Source organism: Daucus carota, chromosome 9 (assembly GCF_001625215.2).
Source record: "Daucus carota subsp. sativus chromosome 9, DH1 v3.0, whole genome shotgun sequence".
In the NCBI taxonomy this organism is placed as follows: Eukaryota; Viridiplantae; Streptophyta; class Magnoliopsida; order Apiales; family Apiaceae; genus Daucus; species Daucus carota.
The window spans coordinates 45,300,541-45,326,934 of NC_030389.2; the positions used below are offsets into that span (position 1 = coordinate 45,300,541).

The 26,394-nt window shown below is 34.8% G+C and overlaps 6 protein-coding genes and 1 non-coding gene across 9 annotated transcripts; 5 read left to right on the plus strand and 2 right to left on the minus strand.

Annotated features, from left to right (window-relative positions):
• Positions 1-1,582: 1,582 nt before the first annotated feature.
• LOC108200390 (chloroplast sensor kinase, chloroplastic) lies at positions 1,583-7,140 on the minus strand. 3 transcript variants are annotated; one of them, XM_017368516.2, is made up of 9 exons: positions 6,655-7,140; positions 5,824-5,988; positions 5,420-5,713; positions 5,021-5,086; positions 4,874-4,942; positions 4,674-4,766; positions 3,084-3,283; positions 2,541-2,814; positions 1,583-2,260 (listed from the first exon to the last, which is right to left on the minus strand). In XM_017368516.2, exons 1-9 carry the CDS (start codon positions 7,045-7,047, stop codon positions 2,006-2,008), a joined length of 1,809 nt encoding a protein of 602 aa, XP_017224005.1. In that variant the 5' UTR covers positions 7,048-7,140; the 3' UTR covers positions 1,583-2,005. The 3 variants fall into 3 exon arrangements, with proteins under 3 accessions (XP_017224005.1, XP_017224004.1, XP_017224006.1); XM_017368515.2 differs by having other exon boundaries at positions 2,541-2,817; XM_017368517.2 differs by having other exon boundaries at positions 2,155-2,294; positions 2,541-2,817.
• Positions 7,141-10,205: 3,065 nt separating this feature from the next.
• Positions 10,206-12,964, plus strand: LOC108200818 (probable protein phosphatase 2C 14). The gene is made up of 5 exons (XM_017369075.2): positions 10,206-10,657; positions 11,052-11,222; positions 11,495-11,665; positions 11,754-11,933; positions 12,080-12,964. Exons 1-5 carry the CDS (start codon positions 10,352-10,354, stop codon positions 12,866-12,868), a joined length of 1,617 nt encoding a protein of 538 aa, XP_017224564.1. The 5' UTR covers positions 10,206-10,351; the 3' UTR covers positions 12,869-12,964.
• A 334-nt stretch (positions 12,965-13,298) lies between these two features.
• Positions 13,299-13,371, plus strand: TRNAR-ACG (transfer RNA arginine (anticodon ACG)). Its single transcript has one exon. It is a non-coding gene; the product is annotated as a tRNA-Arg (tRNA).
• Positions 13,372-13,549: 178 nt separating this feature from the next.
• LOC108200172 (GDSL esterase/lipase At5g14450) lies at positions 13,550-16,286 on the minus strand. The gene is made up of 5 exons (XM_017368221.2): positions 15,827-16,286; positions 15,066-15,275; positions 14,537-14,709; positions 14,090-14,360; positions 13,550-13,878 (listed from the first exon to the last, which is right to left on the minus strand). The coding sequence occupies exons 1-5, from the start codon at positions 16,155-16,157 to the stop codon at positions 13,631-13,633; spliced, it is 1,233 nt and encodes a 410-aa protein (XP_017223710.1). The 5' UTR covers positions 16,158-16,286; the 3' UTR covers positions 13,550-13,630.
• A 592-nt stretch (positions 16,287-16,878) lies between these two features.
• LOC108200171 (G-type lectin S-receptor-like serine/threonine-protein kinase B120) lies at positions 16,879-20,464 on the plus strand. The gene is made up of 7 exons (XM_017368220.2): positions 16,879-18,329; positions 18,410-18,526; positions 18,655-18,863; positions 19,106-19,316; positions 19,426-19,663; positions 19,752-19,899; positions 20,019-20,464. Exons 1-7 carry the CDS (start codon positions 17,069-17,071, stop codon positions 20,313-20,315), a joined length of 2,481 nt encoding a protein of 826 aa, XP_017223709.1. The 5' UTR covers positions 16,879-17,068; the 3' UTR covers positions 20,316-20,464.
• Positions 20,465-22,574: 2,110 nt separating this feature from the next.
• Positions 22,575-24,858, plus strand: LOC135146689 (G-type lectin S-receptor-like serine/threonine-protein kinase At2g19130). The gene is made up of 3 exons (XM_064084685.1): positions 22,575-24,317; positions 24,438-24,551; positions 24,639-24,858. Exons 1-3 carry the CDS (start codon positions 23,081-23,083, stop codon positions 24,716-24,718), a joined length of 1,431 nt encoding a protein of 476 aa, XP_063940755.1. The 5' UTR covers positions 22,575-23,080; the 3' UTR covers positions 24,719-24,858.
• A 539-nt stretch (positions 24,859-25,397) lies between these two features.
• Positions 25,398-26,264, plus strand: LOC108201739 (G-type lectin S-receptor-like serine/threonine-protein kinase B120). Its single transcript, XM_017370025.1, has 3 exons — positions 25,398-25,609; positions 25,730-25,877; positions 25,968-26,264. Exons 1-3 carry the CDS (start codon positions 25,398-25,400, stop codon positions 26,262-26,264), a joined length of 657 nt encoding a protein of 218 aa, XP_017225514.1.
• Positions 26,265-26,394: the final 130 nt, after the last annotated feature.

Sequence of the window (26,394 nt, forward strand, 5' to 3'; positions counted from 1 at the left end):
CACCGGGAGGCTAACCCATTAGTTTTAGACTCCTCTTCTAAAATCAATAAAAGAAAAATCAGGACCGGAATTCAGAATTTAGACATGTATTTTAAATTAGTCGAATTTCAAAATCCTGGTTCCGCCTCTTTATTATTTTAAGTAGTATACTAAAATAGTAAACCTGTGAGGGAAGTGATCAAGTGAATGTCGAGTCCTTGAATTCTTCATTTACAGATTATGAACTTAACTTGGGAGAGTTGCAAGGAACTAACAGAAGTACAAGAACATTGTATTTGAAATAAACAAAATGATATAGGTACAAAATCTGTTGTCAGGTGTGACTTTTTTTGGTCGGAAATTTGGCCTTATCCAAAATTAGAAATAAAGAAATTTGGATTTCAAGTACGATATTCCAAATATTGTTTCAGTAACTTTTTAAATTTTATTTGATATCATTCGTGAAGATATTTGAAGATATCGTTATATTTCCAAGTTCCAACTGTATTGTTAGTTTTATGATAGAATATATGATTTTATTCGTTTTACTTTTATTCAAGAGTTATTTATAGGTGCATGCATGTAATTTTGGATGTTTTGGCCATGTAGATGGTAATAATATTTCATTCAATTTTTTAAACATATATTGTGTGTGTGATTTTGATATTGAGCAGATTCTTGATATTGATTCTTTAGTACTTTAGTACAATATTTCAAAATCTCATATATTTTGGTGGAATTTTTAAAAAAACCATCAACATTTGAATACCGTAAGATTTAATGGATTTTAAACAATCTCAATTGAATATCATGGATTTTAAAGCATAATTAAAATCCTTATTGAAAACCACCAGATTTTGTAGCATAATTATAAATCTCAATTGAATATCTCAAGATGATTTTGATATTGGGCAGATTCTTGATATTGATTCTTTAGTACTTTAGCACAATGTTTCAAAATCTCATATATTTTGGTGGAATTTTAAAAAAAATCATCAACATTTGAATACCGTAAGATTGAATGGATTTTAAACAATCTCAATTGAATATCATGGATTTTAAAGCATAATTAAAATCCTTATTGAAAACCACCAGATTTTGTAGCATAATTTAAAATCTGAATTGAATATCTCAAGATTTAATGGATTTAAAACAATCCAATTGAATACCATCAAATTTCATGAATGAAAAAAAAAATCCTTTAAAATCCCAATCGAATACACTTCGATCAAATCTTTCAATTTTGTAACATAGCCATGTAGCTGTGTCAATTTGAGTTTCGTAGCATTGCACGAATACACAAAATATTTGATCTGGATTATTTTATTAATATAGGAATATATACATATATTTTCGATAATTTAAAAATAACAAATTGTTCTTAAAATTGCCGTGAACCAGACAAATCGATAATACTTCAATGTGTGCATACAGTATCAACCATATAGAACATTGTTTGGTAGCCTATCAAAAAAATGCTAAAGCACAGAATACAAAAACAATTTTACTGACAGATTTTTTACTGCATATGCGATAATTTTTTCAAGAAATGATTGATAAAGTAGAGGCAAGTGTGCTATATCGATCAAAGATGTATATTGGATGCCTAGATGAAATTAAGCTCATATTTATACTCTATTCCCATATAATTAATCGTATTTACAAAAATACACAGGTAAACAAGACCGCCAACAAAAAACATGAAGCTGCCGCAGGAAAGAGGGTAACACTCTGTTCTCTACCAGAGTCCTTCAGCAGATTTATAATGATCTGGTGGGCAAGCTTTATGACACTACTCGACTACATCGATACAATGAAGTGATTTCAACCTAACAATAGCTGCATAGATCAAGCAGATTACAGATAACAATCATATATGTGACCGTAATGTTTCTATATCAATGCCGACCCGACCATTAGCTGCAACCTAGAGGCTAGAAGAGTGGATTTTACGAAACTCTTCGGGTCATTGGACAAAAAACTTCTTACTGTATAAGTGGATATATAGCATTGCTGTAGGGTTTTGTTATGCCTCCTGACCAGGACCATTAAGACTAGGTGAATTTGAGAAGGTAGGAAGCCAGAGTTCTATACGAGTTCCTCCTACCCCAAGTGAAGCATCCATGGTTCGGGGTGAGATGACTCGAATGACACAGCCATAACTTTCCAGGATCTCTCGGGCAACAGTTAGCCCTGCAACAAAATTCCATGTCATGTTGTCCTCTACCATATCTTCAGACAATAGATCTGATCCGAAGGGTGCGAGTGAATGCATTTGTGTCTGCAAACAAAAAATTTACTTAATGCATCTGTATCTGCACGCAAAAAAATTATTTAGCAGGCAACTAACTTGAGGATCAATGAAGACAGACTTAAGTTGCAAAGACTTTGTCCAATACGTACTATAGTGTTGCTACTTTAAGGAGATATTGCACTAAGAGGTAAAACATTTGCTATATTTGATGCATGAAAATAAGGACCATATAGATGCATGATGCAAGCAATTAAAGAAGTTTGCCTATGTTTCAGGTTTTAGAAACAAGCAAAAAAGTATTGTATACCATGTAGTGCATATCAGGCCCATCATCATCGATTATTACAAGAGCACCACCTGCTGGGGCTTCTGTAGAAACTATTTCAACTTTTCCTCCAACATGAGTACGCAGCAAAGCACCCTCAATTAGATTGCTGAAAGCCTGGCGCAGAGCAAGTTCCTCAACAGCAATTTTGGTAGATTGTGCAAGTTCGTATAGTTCTACAGAGCGTTGTTGTTTTTGAGCCAAAGGCTTCAAGGCCCCAACCAAATCTCCTAGCACATCCGAAATATTGCATGGTCTTCTAACACAAAGTAATACAAGGTCAAGATTGAAAAACAGAATAATCAACCATAACAGCATACACATGTTAAGTTCTATACAACACCGTGACGGGAAAGTGAACTGAAAACGGAGCACAATACAACTAGAATTGCACCAACTTAACTACGGGATAAATCTAGCATTGTGTATCTCCAGGTAAAAAATTAATTTACAGAAGGCTCCAGGTAGAGTCTGGGTTTCATTTAACCAGGTTCCAGTAAAGAATTCATAACTAAAAAAGCGTACCTTATTCCTTGTTGTACAGGTGCAAGAGCTAGAGGTGGCATGGGCATTTCGAGATCTTTCGAAGAAAAATTAAAATATGTTCCCCTAGATTCTTTCCCTGTGCTGCCAGAAGTTGTTTCCGAATCCTGTGGCCTGGTAGGGGTATTACTTGAAGTATTCATTTTCATCAAAGTTTCTTCATTGTACCTCATTATATTAGCCTGAAAAAAGAAGGATGCTAAAACAATACAGTAGGTATTTAACAAACTTTCTACTATCTAGCAAAGAATCATTTCATAAACTAGATAGGTTATATGCAAGAAGTGCCCTGATGTTGGCATATTGCTATGTCAATACACATGAAGTTAATCTAAAACATGACCACTTGGCATTCTACTGGCAGATGCACTATTACACATTTATGTAGCATATAAAGGGGCAATAGCGACAAATGTCCTATGACTTTCACCATAAACCATGACCAAGTGTTTGGCCCAATAAATTCTGAGGCTCAGTGGCTTTTAAACAATCTCATGATGTCAAAAGGCTTCATAAAGTGCTAATGTCTGTTTAAAGACGGTTTTGATAGAGCGATATAGTATTTTCATTGCTCTATATGAGTCCCTGTAGAGATCGGGGAGCTAGTTAAGGTATTTTGACGATAATGGTGGCCACTTTGATATAAAACCCCTTATTGATATAAGTATTTTGTCAAGAAAAACTTTTTCATAATTATCAATAATATTTCGCAAATTGTTTTCTTGAGATCTTCTATTGTTAGAGCATTTAGATTGATCTGTACATTCATTTTTTTAACTTAAAATTGTTACTTCCCTCGAACAAAGATATCATGAAATAAAAAAGCTTTATATCTTTATGTGGTGTTATTAATATATAAATTTTTACAGATCAACTGAACTTCTGCCCGATATGTAATTAAAGTTCGATAGATCAATGAAACTCTTTTTAAATATATAAAATCAGACAGAGCACCACTACAATAATTTGATAACTACTATCAACAAATTGTGATCAAAATGAGCTGCAATCCAACACAATTATAGAGTAAAAACATTACAAAATCTCAGACATTGGTCAATAGCGTGTTCACTTGTAATTCATAATAACACAATGTGATCAATATTAGCTAACACATGAGTACGTCAAGATCATGATACAATTTACTGCTCTGTAACATATATGAATTAAACATATAGAACTATTCTAACATCGATTTAGAGAATGAACCCCATTATGAGATCCGCGACAAAGGTTATTGTTTAGACTTGTAACTAGTACTAACACAATGTCATTAAAAGGCTAGAACTTTGTAACATAAATGATCATACAATACAATCAAATGTCTTGAAGTACATAGTAAAGGGTTCACGAACTACTTAATTGTAATTTCATAGTCTTTGTAAATTATGCATATTCTAAACCTTTCTCTAAACTAGTGCATTATCCGCTTTTAAGCATTTTACTTAATAGAGATACACACAACTCAAAAGTAAAATAAAACATACATTATATATGTTATAATGTATAAAGTTTTGGAAGAATAAAAAACATAGGCATCAGTAAGTAAAGCGATGGAGGGAAGAGAATGACCTTTGTGAGGTATACAGCATCTTGAAGTTGCTGAAGAGTATCTTTCAAAAGATCACCCTGCACCAAAATGTCTTCTGCAATATCGTATGATATCTGTGCAAAAGATAATCAACACGTCATCTTCAGTATGTATGGAGGATTCTAAGCATTTAGATGCTAAAATTTGATAAGCAATACTTGGGTATGAAGTCAGTAACAACCTCACTTCTCTTCACCTGAACTGATAACATTTTACTCAATGTCCGAATGCTAGACAGAGGACCTCGAATCTGTACAAAAAGAATTAATAAATTAATAAATCATAACAAAATTCTACAATGTCATTCAGTAGAACAAAATATCTTTACCTGTTCGACCAAATTACTCATCCTAACATTATTTTGCCAAGTTGACTGCTGGAGTAGCATTGCTTTCTGTATAAAATATTTAAAAATCAGCCGCAATCTAAATAGTAAAACTTTCTTGTCCAACACATAAAAATACCCATCTTTGTTTATTCAAGTAACTAGAGCAACATAATTTATACTAATCAATACTTATGCACCTACATGTGTTTATACTATTGCATTTAGTTCATAGGAACTATTAAAAGTAAAAGAAATGCAAAATTAAAATAATATTTTAAGTAGCCAGGCAGAATAAGTAGTGATGTGACTACTTTGTTTAGTAGTTTAAGTTGTGAATAATGAACAGAAAGTTCTCTGGTCAAATTATAAAACAAATATATAGTCCAGCATTACAAGTACCTGATCCATAACATATGCCATAGCTAGCGAGCAAGAAATATTAATAGCATTTAGTTTCTGGTCGGCAGTGAATAGATAACTTTCTGTAGGACTCTGTTTAAAAGTTTCGATTCCCCATGATTGCGGATCTGTATATGGGGGCAAAGCATAAGATTCTTCCGGTAATGGGTAATGTTTCATCTTTCCACCATTCTCCTGTTCCCTTTTTGGGAGCTCTGCGACCAAAAAACCTACAACAAAAGGATGCTTGACCATAGGAAAGACGACTGATCGAAAATCTGGGACAAATTGCGCCTACAATTCACATTAATATGCATCCTAAATTAAATAAAGAATAATCAGAAATGTAGACTGAAGATAGATGGTTTGCAGAATTTCTATATCATATAGAATATTGAGCACACCTTTCGATTAGAAAGAGAAGCTTCTGCTGCTCTTAAACCTGTGGGAACACTAAAATTAGCCATCAATATGATTATATCATCTGCATCATTGTGCCCCGGGAAACAATGAACTCGGCGTAGCTCTAGCTGGTCCATAACATAACTACCAGCTGGTCTTACATAGACCTACAATTTAGTAAGAGAATTCTAAGATACAAGTCAAGCTAGGCTAACATAGGGTCTACCTGTTTAACTCGCTTATAAGTTGATATCAACAGAAAGACTAAATTAAAATAACGTATAACGACCTGCTTACTGAACTATACGAAAAGTACTCGAGTGACTTTAGTTTTTACTTCGACTTGACCTCATAAAAATAAATTTTAACATCACCCTTATAACTTAGTATGTATCGTCGCTTGTTTTGTATTGCTAATATTCATATTTCATGACACATTAAATCAAATTTCACATAAACCAGGAGGAGTGCGGATGAAACTTCATTTAGCCACAACTGAACCGCTCTCTATCCTCAACTAATACCCGAGACCAATTCAATCATGCAAGGTGCTTTCTAACTGCTCCTTATACTCAATTAATGCCCTTGAATTTCACATTGTCTATTGCTACTATGATCACCATCTGCAATTTCCAGATTTTATTTCTTATTTTTTGTTGCACTTTTATAAAATAAATGTTACACATTATCAATTGACCAAATTATCATAATCACAATATTCTTCTAATCAAAAAACACTAACAAATTCTCCAAAAAAATATCAATCGGCCAAATTATCATAATCACAATATTCTTCTAATCCAAACACACCACCAAATTCTCCGAAAACTAACCGAAAGAACAGCATCAGGATGCACAATCCTCCGAAACAAATCCAACTGCTGCACACAAAGCCTCACAAAATCCGAGCTCGGCAGCAACAACTCCCCACTCCCCTTCCTCTCACTCCTCTGCATAAACTCCACAGGCGAATTCGAAGCCTTCCGAATCGCCGCCGCAACCGACGCAGCACACGACGCCATCTCCCCATCCTTAAGCCTCTCATCATCATCACAAACAGGCTTAGGGCTAATAGATGAGTACTTATTTTGACTGATACTGTTAATTGAACTAACGGAAGAGGCGGCGAAAATAGCGGAGCAGCGAGGGAGTTTGTTGGGGAAAGTGGTGAGGGAGGCTTGAGAGTTAGTTAGGTAGTTGTAACAGAATAGTGAGGAGGAAGCCATTATTTTATTGTTTGTTTGCCGCCGGTTGGGGTTAGTTTTTTTTGTTAGTTCAAGTGATCTTGGAGTGACGATTTTTATGTGAGATCAGAAATGTTCCACTGCGGCAATACCTATGATTTCAAACACTTTTCCTATTTATATATCTTCTGAAATATTTATATCTTTTTCTTATATAAATGTTTTATTGCTGCATTTAAATATAAATGTGGTGGTTTCAACTAAATTTATTTAGACGATAACATCAATATTAGAAAATCATCCATAAAATTGGCTAAAATAATAGCGTAAAGTGTATTCATATATTTTCTGAAATAGTTTTATAATTATTTAATATTCTTTTCTCTTATATAAGTGTTTTGTTACGGCCTTTAAATAATTTTAAAAAATATGATGTCTTCAACTAAATTTGTTTAGCTGATAAAATAAAAGTATCAAAAATATAAATGTTAACTGAATAATCGAATAAAAATTATGACCTTTAACTAAATATAAAAGTTAACTTAATAACTTCCGCTCTTTATATTTACATTGTTTCAAAAATATATATAATAGGCTTCACTCTTTGTCATCATTGGAATTAGTTTCGATTTTATAATTCTATTAGTAATATAATTCAGGGTATGAATAACATCTCATCAGAGGAAAAGAAAAGAAGAGGGTGAACTGGTATTAGCCTATTAGGAGAGGATGAATTAACATAAAGAACTGTTTAGTTAAGGTTAGTTTCATCCTACAAAATACTCTCTCCGTCTCAATTTATAGGTCCAATTTGGGAAAAAAAAAATATCTCAAAATACTTGTCCTTTTCTTCTTTCAATACAAACTAGTTGAGAAGCCGCGCGTTGCGGCGGCCTATAAAAATTATATTAATAATTTAATATAAATATTTGTAAAATGCAATAATTTTGTGGCTTTCTATAAAAAGTATATTAATGATTAAAAAATAATATTTGTAGGATAAAATAAAATTAATATTATAAAAATTTTGATGTAATACCAATACTAATATATAAAATTGCAAAATTGGACTATAATTCATGTTGAAAAAATGAAAATAAATTTCTACACGTAATTAACAATTTAAAGCACGACGAATCTTAATTTTATTTGTATTTTTTTTTGAAAATTAAGTAATCATGTTCCTACATTGCCACATTCCTCCAAATTTTTTAGATTGATTGTGCACAAAAACATCTAACTTAAATCCGCGAGATAGCGGTCTATATCTACCCTTGCTTGTAACAACCTTTATTTTTTAATACAGGTATGAACAGTCTTCACTTAAAAGTTGCTTAAACGGAACATACAGATAATGGATGAATAATATTTCCCTCTGTGCAAAGTAAATCATATAAAAATTAACAACAAACATGTCTGATGAACAAAACAAATATTATAAAATAATGACCAACAAACATACATCACTAATAGTTAATTTATTGATATCATCCATTAATATCATGTCAAGACTATATTATTCTCCTGTGTATGGATTTGTCGACTCCCACGTAATGGTCTATAACTACCTTTATTTTTTTTAATATCGTATAAACAACCTTCACTCTTCGTGGTAGAAGAACGGCACCACCGAGTTAGAAATCAAGCAAGAGGACTATCACCGGAGAGTGGTAGGATTGTGGTATTGAGAGAGAATAGGTTGTATTTAGATGATCAAGAATCTGGGGTATTTATAGGTGCAGAGAGAATTGTGTGCTACTCTTTCCCTTAATTAAATAATCTGAAACAAAATCAGATTAAAACTTTCAAGCTGCTATATTTCATAAATAATCTGAAACAAAATCAGTTTTCCTTTTTATATAGAAATAAAATTAGATCAAAACTTTCAAGCTACTATATTCCATAAAGCTTCTCCCTTATATAGAAACAAAATCAGATTAAAACTTTCAAGCTATCATATTCCATAAATAATCTGAAACAAAATCAGATTCTGAAACTTGCTTCTAATATATTCGAAACTAAAAGAGGTAGTTCTAATTTTTGATATTTTTCATCCCAAAATTCCAGAAAATTAGAAAAATCAAACGAAGCGATTTGAGAGGCGCCACCTACACGCCCCTCGCTTCTCCTTTATATAAGTATATTGATTTATCTACATATTAATTGTGATTTTTTAAAACTCAACATTATTCTCATTTCTCAATGCACTAAATCCTTATATTTATTGTGATTTTTTTGAAACTCAACAATATTCTCACTTATCAATGCACTAATTAGTGATACATGAGATAAGATTATATCTAACTAACTTTTTTCTTAATATGTGTGTTTATTCTAAAATGGACATATAAATTGAGACGGAGGGAGTAATATTTATAATCAAAAACTCTAGTTTTCTTTTTCTCCCTGCTCTCTAGCCGCCTCCCTCTTTTCATCCTGACGGGGCTTCCATCGGTTTTCCGGTGGAAAGGCGCATATATTTTCGTTTGATTGCTTGTTCTTTAATTATTCTTGCATTTTCATTGATTTTCTTAATAAATCTCCCTCTTTGGGGAAAGTTTTTTTAGATCTATATCACCAAGACTTTCGATTTTCATTGTTATTCGCTTTCAGAGAGTTTTTTGGATTTATGAGTGGATCGATTATCTCCTACATGTCGTGGTGCAGATCTAATTGTTTTAGTTTCTAGTTGGATTTTCTTTAGTATGTTTTGAATATTGTTTGATTTCTGTACCTGGTGAGAGTGTGTGGTTTTCCTCTCCCTCTGTGAGAGTTGGTTTGGATTTATCAATAAAACCTTCCAGGAATTACATTTGTGGTTGATAGTTGAAACGGAATTTTTGGAAAAGATGGTGATCACATAGCAAGAGCAAGATCTATACATCGTCAATTTCAACATCGCTTATTTGTCTTATCTTAGATATGAAGACATGCATGTTAATTTTTTCTATGTTTGTTCGACTCGATCATTTTTGTAGATGACGTGCTATTATTTATTGAATTATCTCTTTTTCTTAAAAAAAATATTTATAATCAAAAATTTGATGTCGTAATATTTATTACTAGCAGAGGTTGTGCCTTTCAACTCAATTGACTCTCGAAGAAATCTCCAACGGTCTTTCTCAGCCACACTGGGAAGATTTCAAATCATTTGACCTCTCCAAACACCTTTTATTACTAGTACTGGTCCGAATATATTTTCTTTGTCTGAATTTTTCTTCGTCTATTTCTTTTGACTTGTACTGTTTTACACCCCTTGTTCATAGCCGTTGGAGCCCATTTTATATCTCTCTCACACATATCACACACAACACATTCTCCTGGGAAGATTTCAAGAAAACCCAGAATGTCATTAGCGATGAACAGTATAGATACATCTTTTTCACCTAAAAAATCTTCGTTTTCTCTAAATGGGTCGGTGAATTCATGTTCTTTAAAGCGAAAGAGGCCCCCCACAATTGAAATCCCTAGGGTTTTGACTGAAATTCCGGTGGATTCTGCCAAGAAAAGGGTGGGTTCTGGTGGGAATTGCTGTGGTGATGATGGTTTTGTTTGTTCTAGTGGATTTGGAGTTGGGGTTTACGCGGTGAAGGGGAAGAAAAAGACTATGGAAGATTCTTATACTATTGTTTCTTGCCCGATTTCGAAGAAGGTAGTTCATTTCTTGGATGTTTATTAATAAATTCATTGGTTTTGAGATTTTTATTTATGGAGGTTTAGCTGTACACAGGGAAGTGTTTGTTAGCTTATGAATTATGATTGTTGATTGTATTGGTAGTTGATATTAATGTAGCGATTGTAGTACTATGACCCATGACTTATTTCTGGTTCGTAGTTCAGATGCTTTGGAGTGGACCATAGAGGTGTTTGTTAGCTTTTGAATTATAAATTCTTTATTGTGTTGGTATTTTTAGTAATTTGAAGATAACTTGCAGTACTATGACCCGTGATTTTGTAGCTGTTTTGTTATTTAGATGCTTTGCGGGGGATATGTGAACCTATGTATTTATGGATGTTAATGATCAGTTGTTTTGTTGAATATGTAGGGTGTCTTTGGTGTTTATGATGGACATGGAGGAAGTAAGGCTGCACAATTTGTAGCGGAAAAGTTACATGGTAATATTAAAGAGATGCTTGACAAAGTTCCAGAGAATGGAGATAAGGAAGAAGCTGTAAAACTAGGGTATTTGAAAACCGATCAGGATTTCCTTAAGCAGGTCATTATGCTTATTTTGACCTATTGCGATTTTTCTGATATTAATTATGTTTATGCTGCATTTATGTGTTTCTGATTAACTAAGGGCGAACCTAATGCCTTTAAACCTCTTCTTATGACTATAGAACTCCTTATAGTCACTACTCATTAACTAACAGTATCAATGTATATAAAGCTATGTATCTCCACAGTTTTCCTGATCTTATTGTAAATTTTATTTGATTAAATTTTCACTACTAGAAATGGTTGATTAACAAGGGGTGATAAATGCAGGGTGTTAGTAGTGGTGCTTGCTGTGTGACAGCCTTGATCGAGGGAAACGAGCTTATAGTCTCGAATGTAGGTGACTGCAGAGCTGTTCTTTGTCGAGCTGGCACAGCTGATGCCATAACAAAAGATCATAGAGCATCTGAGGAGGACGAAAGGAAAAGAATAGAGGATAAGGTAGAAACCTGCATTGTATGTACCATTTTATTAGAAATATGTAGTATTGGTAGTGATTTTGATTGTTCCCCTTGATATTGTGATTTAGGGAGGATATGTGGAGATGCACCGGGGAGCTTGGAGAGTTCATGGAGTACTATCCGTTTCCAGAAGTATTGGAGATGCTCACTTGAAGAATTGGGTGCTAGCTGAGCCTGATACGAAAATCTTACATTTGACTTCGGATATGGAATATCTTGTATTAGCTTCTGATGGGCTGTGGGAACAGGTATTGAAGTAGGAGAATATTTACAGATAAGGAGCAACCTTATTTTTAAGAATATCTAATAATTATATATTTTTCCTGATTGACTAGTAGAATTTTCATGTATTCTTGCACTTTTCTCCTTTTAAACTTTGATTTACAATTTTTAGGTAGGGAATCAAGAAGCTATTGATATTCTGTTGCGGTCGTGTTCTGTAGAAAGGAAACCTGGAGCTAGTGTAGACACTGTTAGTGTGAATGATGATGCATATGACTGCAAAGGTTCAAGTACTTCACCAAAGTTACGCAGACTATCACTAATCAAGAAAAATACAAGGTTGGGGAGTTCCCCTATCTACAGGAAGAGAATTAGTTGCTGCACGAAAAGTGATGATTTTGGTTGTGAAAATGAAAGTCCTACATCAAAGGCTCGAAGGATATCACTGGTTCACCACATGAAGTTGAAACCTCAGATGCCAAGTGAAGAACATACTGTCAATCAGTGCAAGGAAATTCAATGCGATTATCTTTGTGAAAATGTAAGTCCTCCATCCAAGGCTCAAAGGATATCACAGGCAAACCAAATAAAGACGAGACCTCAGATGTCAAGTCAAGAAATTAGCATTAATCGGTGGAAGGAGCCCTTACTGGCAAACCAAACGAACATGAAACCTAGAACACAAACTCAGGAAAATAGCATATATCAGCAGAAGGAAAATGTGAAGAATTCTACTGGTGAAGATGTATTCCTGCCATCAAAAGTTCAAGAACTTTCACCTGTAAACCAACTGAAGATAAAACCTCAGGCACCAAGTCACCAACATAGCATCGATAAGAAGAGGCTAAGTTCCGGGGGACTCATTGCTGCTTGCAAAGAGCTTGCGAATCTTGCACTAAGCAGGGGTAGTTTAGATGACATTACTGTGATGATTATTGATCTACACCGTCTTAAAGACTAATTCGACTGTTTTTTTTTTCATTCGGATTATAGTTGCATTGCTCTCGAAAACACAAGTATAATTTACATTTAATCTGGGACAGTCGGTTGTTCTTCATATTCTTGACTTTTGCAGTTGCATGTTACCCTGTGAACAGCACTGAAATCATTTTGTTAGTAAGTAATGAGATATATAGGTGGTATAAATGTGCAAAGAATAAAAATATTGTTGTAATATACTAACTTCTATATTATGAGAGCTGTTATTATTATGGCAAGTAAATAAAGAGAATGTGTATTGTTAGGTACAAGTTCTTACATTCTGTAAGAGTGTATTAATAGCAAAATAAAAGGGAACATGTAAAAAATATATTGTAACAATCTATGTATAACAAGTATAAGCTTTTTTCCTATGACATCGATGACATGGTAAACGATTTGTTTGCATCAATGACTCCGTGGCCCAATGGATAAGGCGCTGGTCTACGAAACCAGAGATTCTGGGTTCGATCCCCAGCGGAGTCGCATTGTATTTTTGGTAACTTTTGAGCAAAATGTTTTATTTTTTAAACAGCTTAGCTGCTTACATAAATTTTAGTTTGCTTACTGAATTGCACAAGTTTCTGCTATAAAATGAGAGCCGGGGAGAACCAGAATCTTTTCCTAAATTAAAGGAGGTGTAGGAAAAGTGTCCACCAAGACGTAAAAAGGCAAAAAAAACATCACATTTCATAAAAATGCTGTGTACAAATTCAACACTGATTTGTTACAATGAATTACAGTATTACAAAGGCCTGTGACATGCTTCACTGATGGCTATTGATGGATCAGAGAAAGACCCGTCTAGAATTTGGTCAGCAACCAATTTGTTTGCAGCTTCGGAATAATGTATACCATCCCAGCTAAGGTATTCTGCTGGCTTTTCACAAGAAGTTCCATACAATTCAGTGCCATTCACTAAAGATTTCCGCCCACACCTTGCACGATAGTCTCCATAATGCCCGCAGCAGTAACCAAGAGGACCGCTGAAACCTGGACAAAAACAGGGTGTAATTGATTAGTACTAGGCTGAAGTGGTTTGCAATATACCCATCACTATTGTAAATAGTTCAAATAGATAATGATGCTTGACGATAATCTATGGCGACTTAGAGAGAGAATAAATGATGATATTAGCAACGTTTCTGATACTCATATCATTTCTTATATAGTTGTATAAGCATGATCACTGTATAAAGCTTACCATATTTTTTTGCTTCACTGATGAGAGCATATTTGACGGAGTAAATATCAACATAAGTGATAAATACATCACTGAGTTGTGTCCTTAGCTGGCTTATTTTGTCCTTAAGTTGCCTATTGAATTCCTGCGCTAAATCGTTGTAAGACTTCACACAGCCATTTTGGTCAGAATTGCCTGCTTTTGGGGGATAGTTGACAACAAAAAAGGGCAAGCACCCAATTGGACCTGTATTATGGATCCAAAATGTCCTTGCTCCCAGTTGGTGCAGATTCTGAAAATATCCAAGCAGATTATTATTAAGTCAATGCCATAACAACTGATGCAAATTGTAGATATTAATGCTCGATTGATCTGACTGCACAGTAAACCAACTATGGTATTGCACTATCGCTAGAAAATGTGGGTAAGCTATGAATTTGCACTGTCGCTAGAATATGTGCACACTACCTTTACGTTAAGAGAAAACTCATTAATAATATTTGGAATGTGTTTTTGAACTTCTTCTACTCTCATTGATGTAATGCCAGCATGAAGATCATTCTGTCCGGTGTCCATCGTGTACAGAGCTTTCGAGAAGTCCTCCGGTCTTGGAAGACCACTTTTGTGGTATGAGTTTTTTGCTGAAAATTAATTGTGGATAGAACATGAGTATAAAGGTTCACAAGCTGGTGGCTGTTAACCATTACAATTTACAAATATTACTCGGTCAACATAAAAGACTCTTTAAGTTGGCTCTTTGTAAAACTGACGGGAAAATGGTTACGTTTAAAATTTGATAAGTGCTTCTCAAAATATAAATAACAAAATTTTCACTTGCAATATATAAAGTAGCCTTACACAAATATGTACATGAATCAAAGTTAAGAAACTCAGAATATAGTCTAACAATAAAGATTTCTATATGAAATTGTTCTGTGGAATGTGGATTAAAAGAAAAAATTTATAGTATATGTTCATATCAAAAGTCAAAACCAACCTTCTGTATATAACTCAGCAGTCCTTTCTTTAAATTGTTCAAACTGCAAAAGCTGTATATTGAGGGAGAGAGGGTTGACATGTCCCTTTAATATTGCAGAATCAGCTGGCTGGATGGAAGAACCACTAGCAGCAAAATTTGCTCCATGTCGAAAATTTGCTCCAATAGAATCCAGGTATGCACTTAAATACGGTAATCCCAACTTTTCAGCTGCATTCATTTAACACAGATAACCATCAAATTTCACACTTTGAAGGCAACGTCATCGCATATTTTCCTGTCATAAAGCAAGATCCTGCCCAGAAATCCTTTCAGACTAAAGACATTGATATGACTAAGCTACTTGTCCCTATTTTCTTTATATACTATATCGCTTACATATTAATGCATTAGATCATTACTAAACATCCATAGTAATCTTTTAAGACTTGCTAGTTAATTCCTCTTTGAGCAACATTCCAAACAAATTACACGATAAATGTACTTTATATTCAACATATGCTAAGACGACGCCACAATTTGTCAATTGAGCAAATTTCCACATTCATCAATTTAGTCCAAGATTGCAGAAAATACAGATAGAAATCATGGTACAAACTCTTATGTCGAATCAACAACACGGGAACAAAAATAAACACTGTGCCAAATATGTCTAGCCTTACGCAACCTAAAACGCTAAATTACATAAAACTGGATCATTAACTTTCCTGGCTCATATCATTACTCACAAACAAAATGTCAGCCAAATTTTATTTTTTTACCTACAAAATCAATAATGAGACGACCATCGCAGTACCGCCCAGCAGGTTTCCCAAAAAAGGTCTGCCCATTCGGAAGAGAAAGGCGACCAAAGGTAGCAGAAACAGCTCCAGTATCCGAATTGGAGTCACCAAAGTTATAAATTGCTGGAAACTGGCAAAAACTAGAGTGATCAAGATCCAATCTTTTTCGACTTTTTAGTCCCCCCATAGATAGGAAAATCAAGAATGCAGCTGATATAACAACCCCAAAAGTTACAACCTCAGCACTCCTCTTTAGCCCACATGGGCCTCTCCATCTTGTACTTAAGCTACTGGGTCTTACCCCATCCATAGTGATGCTTTTGGTTGAGGACTTTTGTCAAGCAGGTTAGAGATATCAACGCAGGTGTCTATTTTAGGTTGGGTTCCGCAGGATACTTGCATTTTTTCACTTTTACCGTTAAATTCAGCTGAGTTGAACTTGTTATCTGTGTAGTAGATCTATGTGTCCGATAGGTATCTGTGTTCGAAATATCTCTGATTTATTAATTTTTTTAAATTAATTCTTAATTGATTCTAAAAAGTATTTTATTGACTTATGATTTCGTTAAAAAAATTTAATTCATTAAAAAATCTCCGTTAAATTCTTAACGTCGACCGATTAGTTCCAAATCTCGATTTCTACGATCATATAATTATTCTGGTTTTTTTTGATTTCTTGATATATATGTAGTCAACTGCTTCAGTTATTCTTAGTTTTTTTTTGTTTTCCATGGATGGGAATTTGAAGCTAGAATTTTCTGGATTTTTTTACAGATTTTTTTGTTAGGAACAATGACCTCATAACGAAAATATCGTTTTTAGGATAATGTTGTAAACAAGGGAATCAAGCTTAATCGGTGAGGACACATAATAAAGATTAATCGTATATTAATTGGATTGGTCGGATGATTAATTATATAACTGAATATTTAATCAGTTCGACGAGTTGCGGAACATGGATTAATGGGTGATTAAAAATAGAGGCCCAGGAGGCCAGGAGTATTAAACCAGACCTAGTAAAATAAACTAGCATACAGTTGACTCCTTGTCCTTGACTTGGCTTGTCCAATGTACACGCCAAAAGTTGAACTTTCAACGATTTGGAATCATCATGCATCTAAATATGCTTTGTTTAAGTGGAAAAGGTTGTATTGTGATCATGGTCAGCGTTTGCTCACTGATTTAAGTTGATCGAGTTCCTGGAACAAGAAACAAAATTTGATGATGCAACTTGTCAATGAGATGGCTGCAGCTAACAAATCAAGTGGTTCATTTCAGCTGCGGATGATTGTTATGTTTCTTTACATTTTCAGCTTCTTAAAGCTCTGTGTTGGATTGGACAGCTTATCACCAGGCCGACCTCTCTATGGAAACGAGACTTTAATCTCTGAGGGCCGCAAATTTGAACTAGGATTTTTCTCGCCAGGTAACTCACATAAGTCGTATGTTGGTATATGGTACTATGGTGTCCGAGGGAAAAAAACAATAGCTTGGGTTGCAAACAGAGAGTGGCCCATCCGACAGATTACTAACAATTCAAGATTGTTACTAACTAAAGATGGCAGATTGAATCTGTACAGTTCTGTGGATGAGATAATCTGGTCTACAAATAGTTCTGTCGCTAATAAGGGGCAACTTCTTGACAATGGTAATTTCGTTTTAAGTGATGGATTGAGTTTTGTGTGGCAAAGCTTTGACTATCCAACTGATACTTGGTTACCTGGTGCGAAACTTGGAAACAATAAGAGCTTGATACTCACTTCTTGGAAGAGTCGGGATGATCCTGCTCGGGGAGATTTTTCTTTTGGGATGGATCCAAACGGCAACCTTCAACTTTTTATCTGGAAGAATTCGTCACAATTAGTTTGGAGGACTGGACTTTGGAATGGCAATAAATTTGATTCTTTTGTGCCACTTCAGACGAATTTTAGTTACATATCAAATGATCAAGCTAAATATTTTACTTATAATAGTTCTATATTACCCACTAAGAGATATGTCATAACTAATGAGGGACAGATCCAGCACTGGTTGCTAGTGAACAATCAAATTTGGGTACTATATAAGCTGCATCCTGCAGATATATGTCAATTGTTTGGTATCTGTGGTTCTAATGCGTTTTGCAACATATTATTAGCCCGTCGATGCAATTGTTTGAACGGTTTTATCCCTGATTCGCCAGAACAGTGGCAGTCTGCTAATTGGTCGGCTGGATGTATCAGGAGTAAGCCCCTGCAGTGTTCCAATATTGATTTTTTTAATGTGTCTGGAGTTTCGATGCCTGCAAATTCACAGTTTATGAATTTGGAGAGTGGTCAAGTCTGTCGGTTTGCATGTCTGGCAAACTGCTCATGTAGTGCTTATGCTTACAATAATGGCAGATGTTCATTATGGTTCGGTGATCTAGTGGATACACGCGTATTATCAAGTCACCAAAATTCTGGAGGAATTCTATACATCAGATCTTCTGAGGTTCTAGCAAGTAAGAGTAATTGTAAACTTTATAGCAATTTCAGTACTGTTTTATTTTAAGTTACTAATTGGTTCATCTCTTATAATCAGGAGACAAAAAGCTATCAAATGTTCTAGCGGCAGTGTTCATCATCATTCCACTTCTCATCTGCATTTCATTCAGTTATATGTTATGGTGTCTCTGGAGAAGGAAACATAATAGAAATGGTAAACGATATAAGTAGTTGCTTTTTCAATTCTGATCTTATTCATGTCTTTCGGTACACTGAATTAGCGTTGCACATGTTTTTCTACTTCCCAATTACACGCTTGCCTACCAATTTACTATATTACAGAGGCAGGGGAGAATATATTTTATCATAACTGGGAAATTAGCAGCAAACAGAACACAGATAGTGCTAGCATCAGCACTAGCACCCCACCAAGAGGAGAGAAGAAAGTTTCCAACTTGCCAAAGTTTAGCTTTTCAAGCATATCTGCTGCCACAAACAACTTCTCCTCTGCAAACAAGCTAGGAGAGGGTGGTTTTGGACCTGTGTACAAGGTAATTCCAAAATTTGAAAAAACGAAAATCTATACAAAGAGGTTTCAGTAAGCAGTTTCCACATAAGATCATATCTTGGAACCACAGTCCTCTCTCAACAATTCATAAAGTTGAGCTTAGGAGAGAAGTTAGGGGTTTCAATGATCACGATCTATCTAAAATGCTATTTTAGTAGCATTCATGCCGGTTTACATGCATGAAATTTATTGTCCACTGAAAGCTAATCAAACACGGTCTTTCAGGGTAACTTATTTGGGGGGAAATCAGTAGCAGTTAAAAGACTTTCTAAAAGGTCTGGTCAAGGGATGGAAGAGTTGAGAAATGAAACAGTTTTAATTGCTAAACTCCAACACAGGAATCTCGTTAGACTCTTGGGATGTTGTATTGAACAGGATGAGAAGATTCTAATTTACGAGTACATGTCCAACAAAAGTTTGGATCATTTCATTTTTGGTAAGTGGTGATAAAATTGTTTGGTTTATTTCCGTTATATTTGTTCTAATTGGCATGAACTTTTATACTCTGATCGTGGGTTTTCATTGGACATATATCACTGTGGCAGATCCTAGTAAACAAAGTCTACTTGACTGGAGAAGACGTGTCCTCATCATTGATGGCATTGCACAAGGACTTCTTTATCTTCATCTACATTCAAGATTACGCATAGTTCATAGAGATTTGAAGGCTAGCAACATTTTGTTGGACGATGAACTGAATCCTAAGATTGCAGATTTTGGGATGGCCAGAATATTTGGTGGGAATGAAGTTCAAGCAAATACCAACCGGATTGTGGGAACTTAGTACGTAAAAGTTGCACATCTTGCATTATATATTTAACTAAACCTACCACTGTTAGTAATGTTTTTCCTTTAATGGTATCAAATTCAGCGGTTATATGTCCCCGGAATACGCCATGGAAGGACTATTTTCAATAAAGTCTGACGTCTTTGCCTTTGGTGTCTTGCTACTGGAGATCATAAGCGGGAAAAAGAACACTGGTTTCCGAAACTCTGATTGCCTTAGTCTTCTTGGACATGTAGGTTTACTCTTATTTCTATGCTCATGTCTAAAACATGGCATCATCAATTCATCATGTGTTGGTGCATTATTAACACGTAAAATTGTGGAAATTTGACGATTGCACATACTCTTCAGGCGTGGGAACTGTGGCAAGCAGACAGGGTTCTGGAGCTGGTGGACTCAAATCTAGACATCCCTTCATCCTTTGTGCCACTGAGACTCATTCATGTCGGCCTCTTGTGTGTTCAAGATAGTCCTGCAGACAGACCAACCATGTCTGATGTTTTGCTTATGTTTAGCAATGAACACAGTCAGCTGGTTTCTCCTAAACGCCCTGCTTTTACATCTGGCGGTAACTCAGGCTTCGAGATAGACAAAGCTGACAATTTTTCAGTGAATACTCTAACAGCTTCAGTGATGGATGGTCGCTGATGTTTCCTATCATTCATTTGCCATAATTTCTTACACCATTATGTAAAGAAACACTTCAATGGTTGCATCCCTCTTGTAGGTGTCGACTTCTCTTGCTTGTGGTATATTTGTGTCTTTACACATAGTGAATGATAATTTTTATTGGCGGAGATTTTTGTGCATTTTTTTTTGTCAGGAGAGATTTTTGTGCATTTTAGTACATCAGAAATGATAAGAATCTCTCATTTAACTAAAAAGTGATTTTTATTGTGTGTGAATTAGGGGTGATCACGGTCTGGTTTAAACCGCAAAATCCGTATAAACCAATCCGATATTAATCCGATCCAAACCGAACCGAAATGACGTTTACGGTTCGGCTTCAACTAATTTAAAAAACCGTGGTTCATGGGTTGGTTTCGGTTTTATATTAAACCAACCCGTTATCAAACCGAACCGCATATTATATATACAATATAAATATTTAATATTATATATACACAAAATATTAATTTTATATAAATATATTAATTTTTTAGTTTATACTTGTTGGGTTGTTGGTTAGTTACTTACTTACCTTATCAATACGGTCATATCAATTCAGTAATCCATGACTACGATTCAAGTTTATGCATTTTATTAGACTAAAGTTTGTATTTTAATTTAACTACGTGAAATTGTGTAAAATAGAGACAAAATGATACTTTATTTTTTAGTATTATTCATGAATTTTCATCTCTGATTGTAAGCCTTAGTTATAAACTGATCAATCCGCTTAATCGAACCATCAAAAACCGCACCGCTTGGTCCGGGTTAATTGGTTTGCGGGCCACGGGTTGGTTTGAGATTTTAAAAAACCGCTAATATATGGTTTGGTTCCGGTTCTACCTCCAATCCGAACCAAACCGGATCACGATCACCCCTAGTGTGAATGAATACAAACTAAAAATCTGATATTTTATTCATGATTGTAGCAATTTGTGGAAAATTCCTAAAATGTGCAATATTCCACATTCTTAAGATTATAATTTCCTTTACGGCTTGTTTATCAAACCATGGAATAGACATTTATTATGCATGAAATTTTCAAATTTCGGTTATGATATTATTAACACGGTTATATTTCATGTTATAATAAACATATATTATGCATGAAATTTGAATATGAAACTGTCACAATTTATGTTTTTTCTATCCGTTATCTTACCATATATTTAATTCATATATTAATAGTAAACCTTTTAGTAGTGAATCTAAAGTTCAGATATTTGAGAAAACTAACCTTTAAAAATATGGTTACATAACGCCATCTCCAATAGTGAAATCAGTTTTTGGCCTAAATCTTGGTCCAAATTTAGACCGAATCATCTTTTCATTCCAACAGTTTGGTCTAAATTTTGGTCCAAATTATATATCAATATTTTATTCTTCTAACTATCTTTATATTATTATTTTAATATTTTAACAATAATATAAAATCTCATATTAATAGTAAACTTAATAAATTCATTAATTTAGAAAAACATTACATTTAAATAAAGAAAATAAAAGAAAACTTAACATTTTATTTAATAAACTAAAATAAAAATTACAAAGATTCAATACTACTCGGAATTAATGTATTATTCTCAGAAATGCTCAATTAATGCTCTCGGGGTGCAAAAAACTTCTTTAGTTTTTATTTTTCGATGTCGTCCAAGAAATTGTTGAAATCGAGCATTTTCATCATTATCGAATGTAATTTTTATCTTACCAAATGCAATCTTTATCTTATGTTTAATGTATTGTAAAATTCAATTTTTTTAAGAGTGTTGAATTTTATTATATTTCATAAATATATACAATTATTTAAAAAATATATTAAATTTAATTTATTACTATTTAATAATTGTATTAAAATATAATCATTTAATTAACAAAATATACAATAGATAAAAAGTTATTATTATATTACTAAAAAGATTTAGGCCGGTGAATAGTGCCGGACTAGGCCAGTACTGTTCACGGGCCTAAATTTGGACCAAGATTTAAGCCACTGTTGGAAAGATTTAGGCCGAAATCGGTCCCAATTTGGACCTTTAGTCCACTGTTGGATTTGCCCTAATATGCAGTTGTCAGTTGAATGATTAGCTTAATGTATGGCTCATTTATCAGCTGTTCTATAAGATACAAGATAGATATGGAGCGATAATACGTAAAATAAATCTGCTAGATAAAAAGAATGTTCGGTTTGCAGATTCATTGCCATTTTGCTTCTCTTATCTATTTTATTTGTTGTGTGTCCGAAGAAAAAACATAAATATTCAAGATTGTGTATTTTAAAAAATCTGTTCCAAAAGTGAAAACAAAGCAGGAAAATCATAAATTTTGTGAACATAATTGATGTCATCGCTCAAGCACTTTCTTATCTTCATGAACATTCAAGATTATTCATAGTTCACAGAGACTGGCTGATTTTGGGATGGCTGGAATATTTGGCGGGGAAGAACTATGCAAGGACTACGCAGGGTTCATACGGATTCACGATATTGCCACTGGTTAATATAGTAGGACCAGTGATCATATGGTTGGATGTTGATCAAGCCAATACATAATGGTTTGGTCGTGTTTTCGGGATACAGTTGTGGTCCTTGTGGAGCTGGATCCAGCTACACTATAGACTTTTGGGAACTGTAGCCGTGGACTTCACCTGGGGCAACAAGACTTAAAAAATATAATACATATTTACCTTGGTACTGTGTGATCATCAGGGTTTGCTCACTGATTTATGTTTGTCAAATTCCTTAAGCATGAAACAAAATTTGATGATGCAAGTGTTTGGTTCGTTCCCGTTAAGAATAAGTGTTATGTTTCTTTGTATTTTCAGCAATTTAAAGGTTAGAAGCCAAATTGAGGATTATGATGGACAACCACGGGCCACCATAGGAACACTCGTGCCTTTATATGCAAGCGACGGAAGTACTATAGTTTCTCCAGGACGTAAATTTGAACTGGGGTTTTTCTCCCCAGGTAATTCAGGTAATTCCTATGTTGGTATATGGTACTATGACAGCCCAGAAACAATAGTCTGGATTGCAAACAGACAGAGGCCCATCCGAGAAGGTTCTGGCTCCAAATTAGTAGTAGGAGAAGAAGGCTGTTTAAATTTATACAGTGGTTTGGATGGAATGATGAGGATAGCATGGGGTTACATTGTTAGAGCGGAACTTCTGGATGATGGGAATCTCAATTTAATTAGCGAAAACAATGAGGTTGTATGGCAAAGCTTTGACCATCCAACAGATACTTGGCTACCTGGTGGGGAACTTGGAATCCTCACTTCTTGGAAGCATCACGATGACCCAGCTCCGGGTGTCTATTCTTTTGGGATGTATCCAGGAGGCAATCCTGAACTTCTTCTCTGGAAGAATTCATCAGGACTGATACTTTGGAGGAGTGGCGTCTGGAATGGCTCTAATTTCAATTCTTTTTCAATCGGTCAGGCGAATTTCAGCTACATCAGAAAAAAGCAGGCTAAATATTTTACTTACAACGTTCCAGCATCCCTCACAGGCAGATTTGCCATGACTAAAGAGGGACAGATCAATCTGTGGGTGAGAGCGGAAAATCAAAAGTGGAGATTACATGTATCCATCCTTGCAGAAGATTGTAATAGGTTTGGTTTCTGTGGTCCAAATGGAGTCTGCAGCACGCTTTCAGTCCCTACTTGCAGTTGTTTCAAAGGTTTTAAGATTCGTTCACCAAAACAGTGGAAGTCTGCTAATTGGTCTGGTGGATGTATCAGGATTAGGCCCCTGCAGTGTTCCAATACTGAATTTTTTTATTTTTCTAATGTTTCAATGCCTGCTAATGCAAAATCTATGAATTCAGAGAGTCGAAAAGTTTGTCAGTATGCATGTCTGGGCAACTGCAGCTGCAATGCTTATGCTTACAGTGACGGCAAATGTTCATTATGGTATGGTGATCTACTAAATACAGTAGTCGGTGGCCGGATTTCTTTAGGAAATCTATACGTCAGACTGGAAAGTAAGAGTTATTTTCAACTTTAAAGTAATTTAAGGCCATTTTATTTTATGTAATTGTTTCTTTTTCTTTTTTGTGGTCAAGTTCTAAGATCTTACTTAATATCTTCTCTTATAACCAAAGACAAAAAGCTGTCAAATGCTCTGCTGGCGGCTTTCATTACCATTCCAGTTCTCATCTGCATTTCATTGATTTACATATTATGGCATATCTGGAGAAGAAGACATAACAAGAAAGGTAACGTTCCAGTTGTTTCTGAATTCTAAGTCTCAGGCTTGTCTTTCGGTTCACTGTTTTAATATTACACATATTTTCTGCTTCCAGAATACATGTTTGCCTCTACCGATCTACTGACTAGCATTTCTCTACTGGTTGAATTTTACAATACCAGGAAAAACAGGTGAGAATTTATTAAATCTCAACTGGGACACTAGCAGCCAACAGAACACAGATAGTAATAGCATCACCACTAGCAGCCTACTTGGAGGAGAGAAGAAAGTTCCTAATTTGCCACAGTTTAGCTTTTCAAGCATATCTGCTGCCACAAATAACTTCTCAGACCTGTTTATAAGGTTATTTCTTTATTTTAAAAAGATGAGAATCTATACAAAGAGGTCTCAGTAAACAGTTTCTGGAGAAGATCATGTCATGGAACCGCAATCCTATTTTAACAATTTAGAAAATTGCGTTTATCAGGAAAAGTTAAGGTTTTAAATGATTATGATCTATCTTACACATATCTGAAATACTTTTGTAACACGGTCTTTCAGGGTAACTTACTTGGAGGGAGATCAGTAGCAGTTAAAAGACTTTCTAAAGGGTCTGGACAAGGGCTAGAAGAGCTGAGAAATGAAACAGTTCTAATTGCTAAACTCCAACACAGGAATCTTGTTAGACTCCTGGGATGTTGTATTGATCAAGATGAGAAGATTTTAATTTACGAGTACATGTCCAACAAAAGTTTGGATCATTTTATTTTTGGCAAGTGGTCAGCAAATTATTTTGTTATATATGCAGTATAGATGAACATTTATTAAGAACTATTATTTTTTTATCCTGGTATTTCATTTGAAGTATATCGCTATGGCAGATTCCAGTAAACAAAGTCTACTTGACTGGAGAAGACGTGTCCACATCATTGATGGCATTGCACAAGGACTTCTTTATCTTCATCAACATTCAAGATTACGCATAGTTCATAGAGATTTGAAGGCTAGCAACATCTTGTTGGATGATGAACTGAATCCTAAGATTGCAGATTTTGGGATGGCCAGAATATTTGGTGGGAATGAAGTGCAAGCAAATACCAAATGAATTGTGGGAACTTAGTAAGTAAAATTCAACTCCTGCATTACTCTATTTGACTAAACCTATTACTGTCAGTAATGTTTTTCCTTTAATGGTATCAAATTCAGCGGTTATATGTCCCCAGAATACGTCATAGAAGGACTATTTTCAATAAAGTCTGATGTCTTTGCCTTCGGTGTCTTGCTACTGGAGATCATAAGCGGGAAAAAGAACACTGGTTTCCGCCACTCTGATTGCCTTACTCTTCTTGGACATGTAGGTTTTCTCTTACTTGGCATCTTTAAGTGTTTGTGCATTGTTAGTACGTTACGTTTAAGTAGTCTTGCTATTGTCCATACTATTCAGGCGTGGGAGTTGTGGCAATCCAACAGGGTTCTGGAGCTGGTGGACTCGAATCTAGACATCCCTTCTTCCTTTGTGCCAATGAGACTCATTCATGTCGGTCTCTTGTGTGTTCAGGAAAGTGCTGCAGACAGACCAACCATGTCTGATGTCTTGCTTATGTTTAGCAATGAGCACAGTCAGGTGGTTCCTCCCAAACGCCCTGCTTTTACCTCTGGTGGTAGCTCAGGCTTCGAGATAGACAAAGACAACAATGTTTCAGTGAATACTCTAACAGCTTCAGTGATGGATGGTCGCTGATGTTTCCTACCATTCATATCACATACTTCTTACACCCTTCTTTAAGGAAACACTTCAAGACTTGGCTTCCCTCTCGTAGGTGTCCGCTTCTCTCGACTTTCTATACACTAAGAACTACTTTTTAATTACG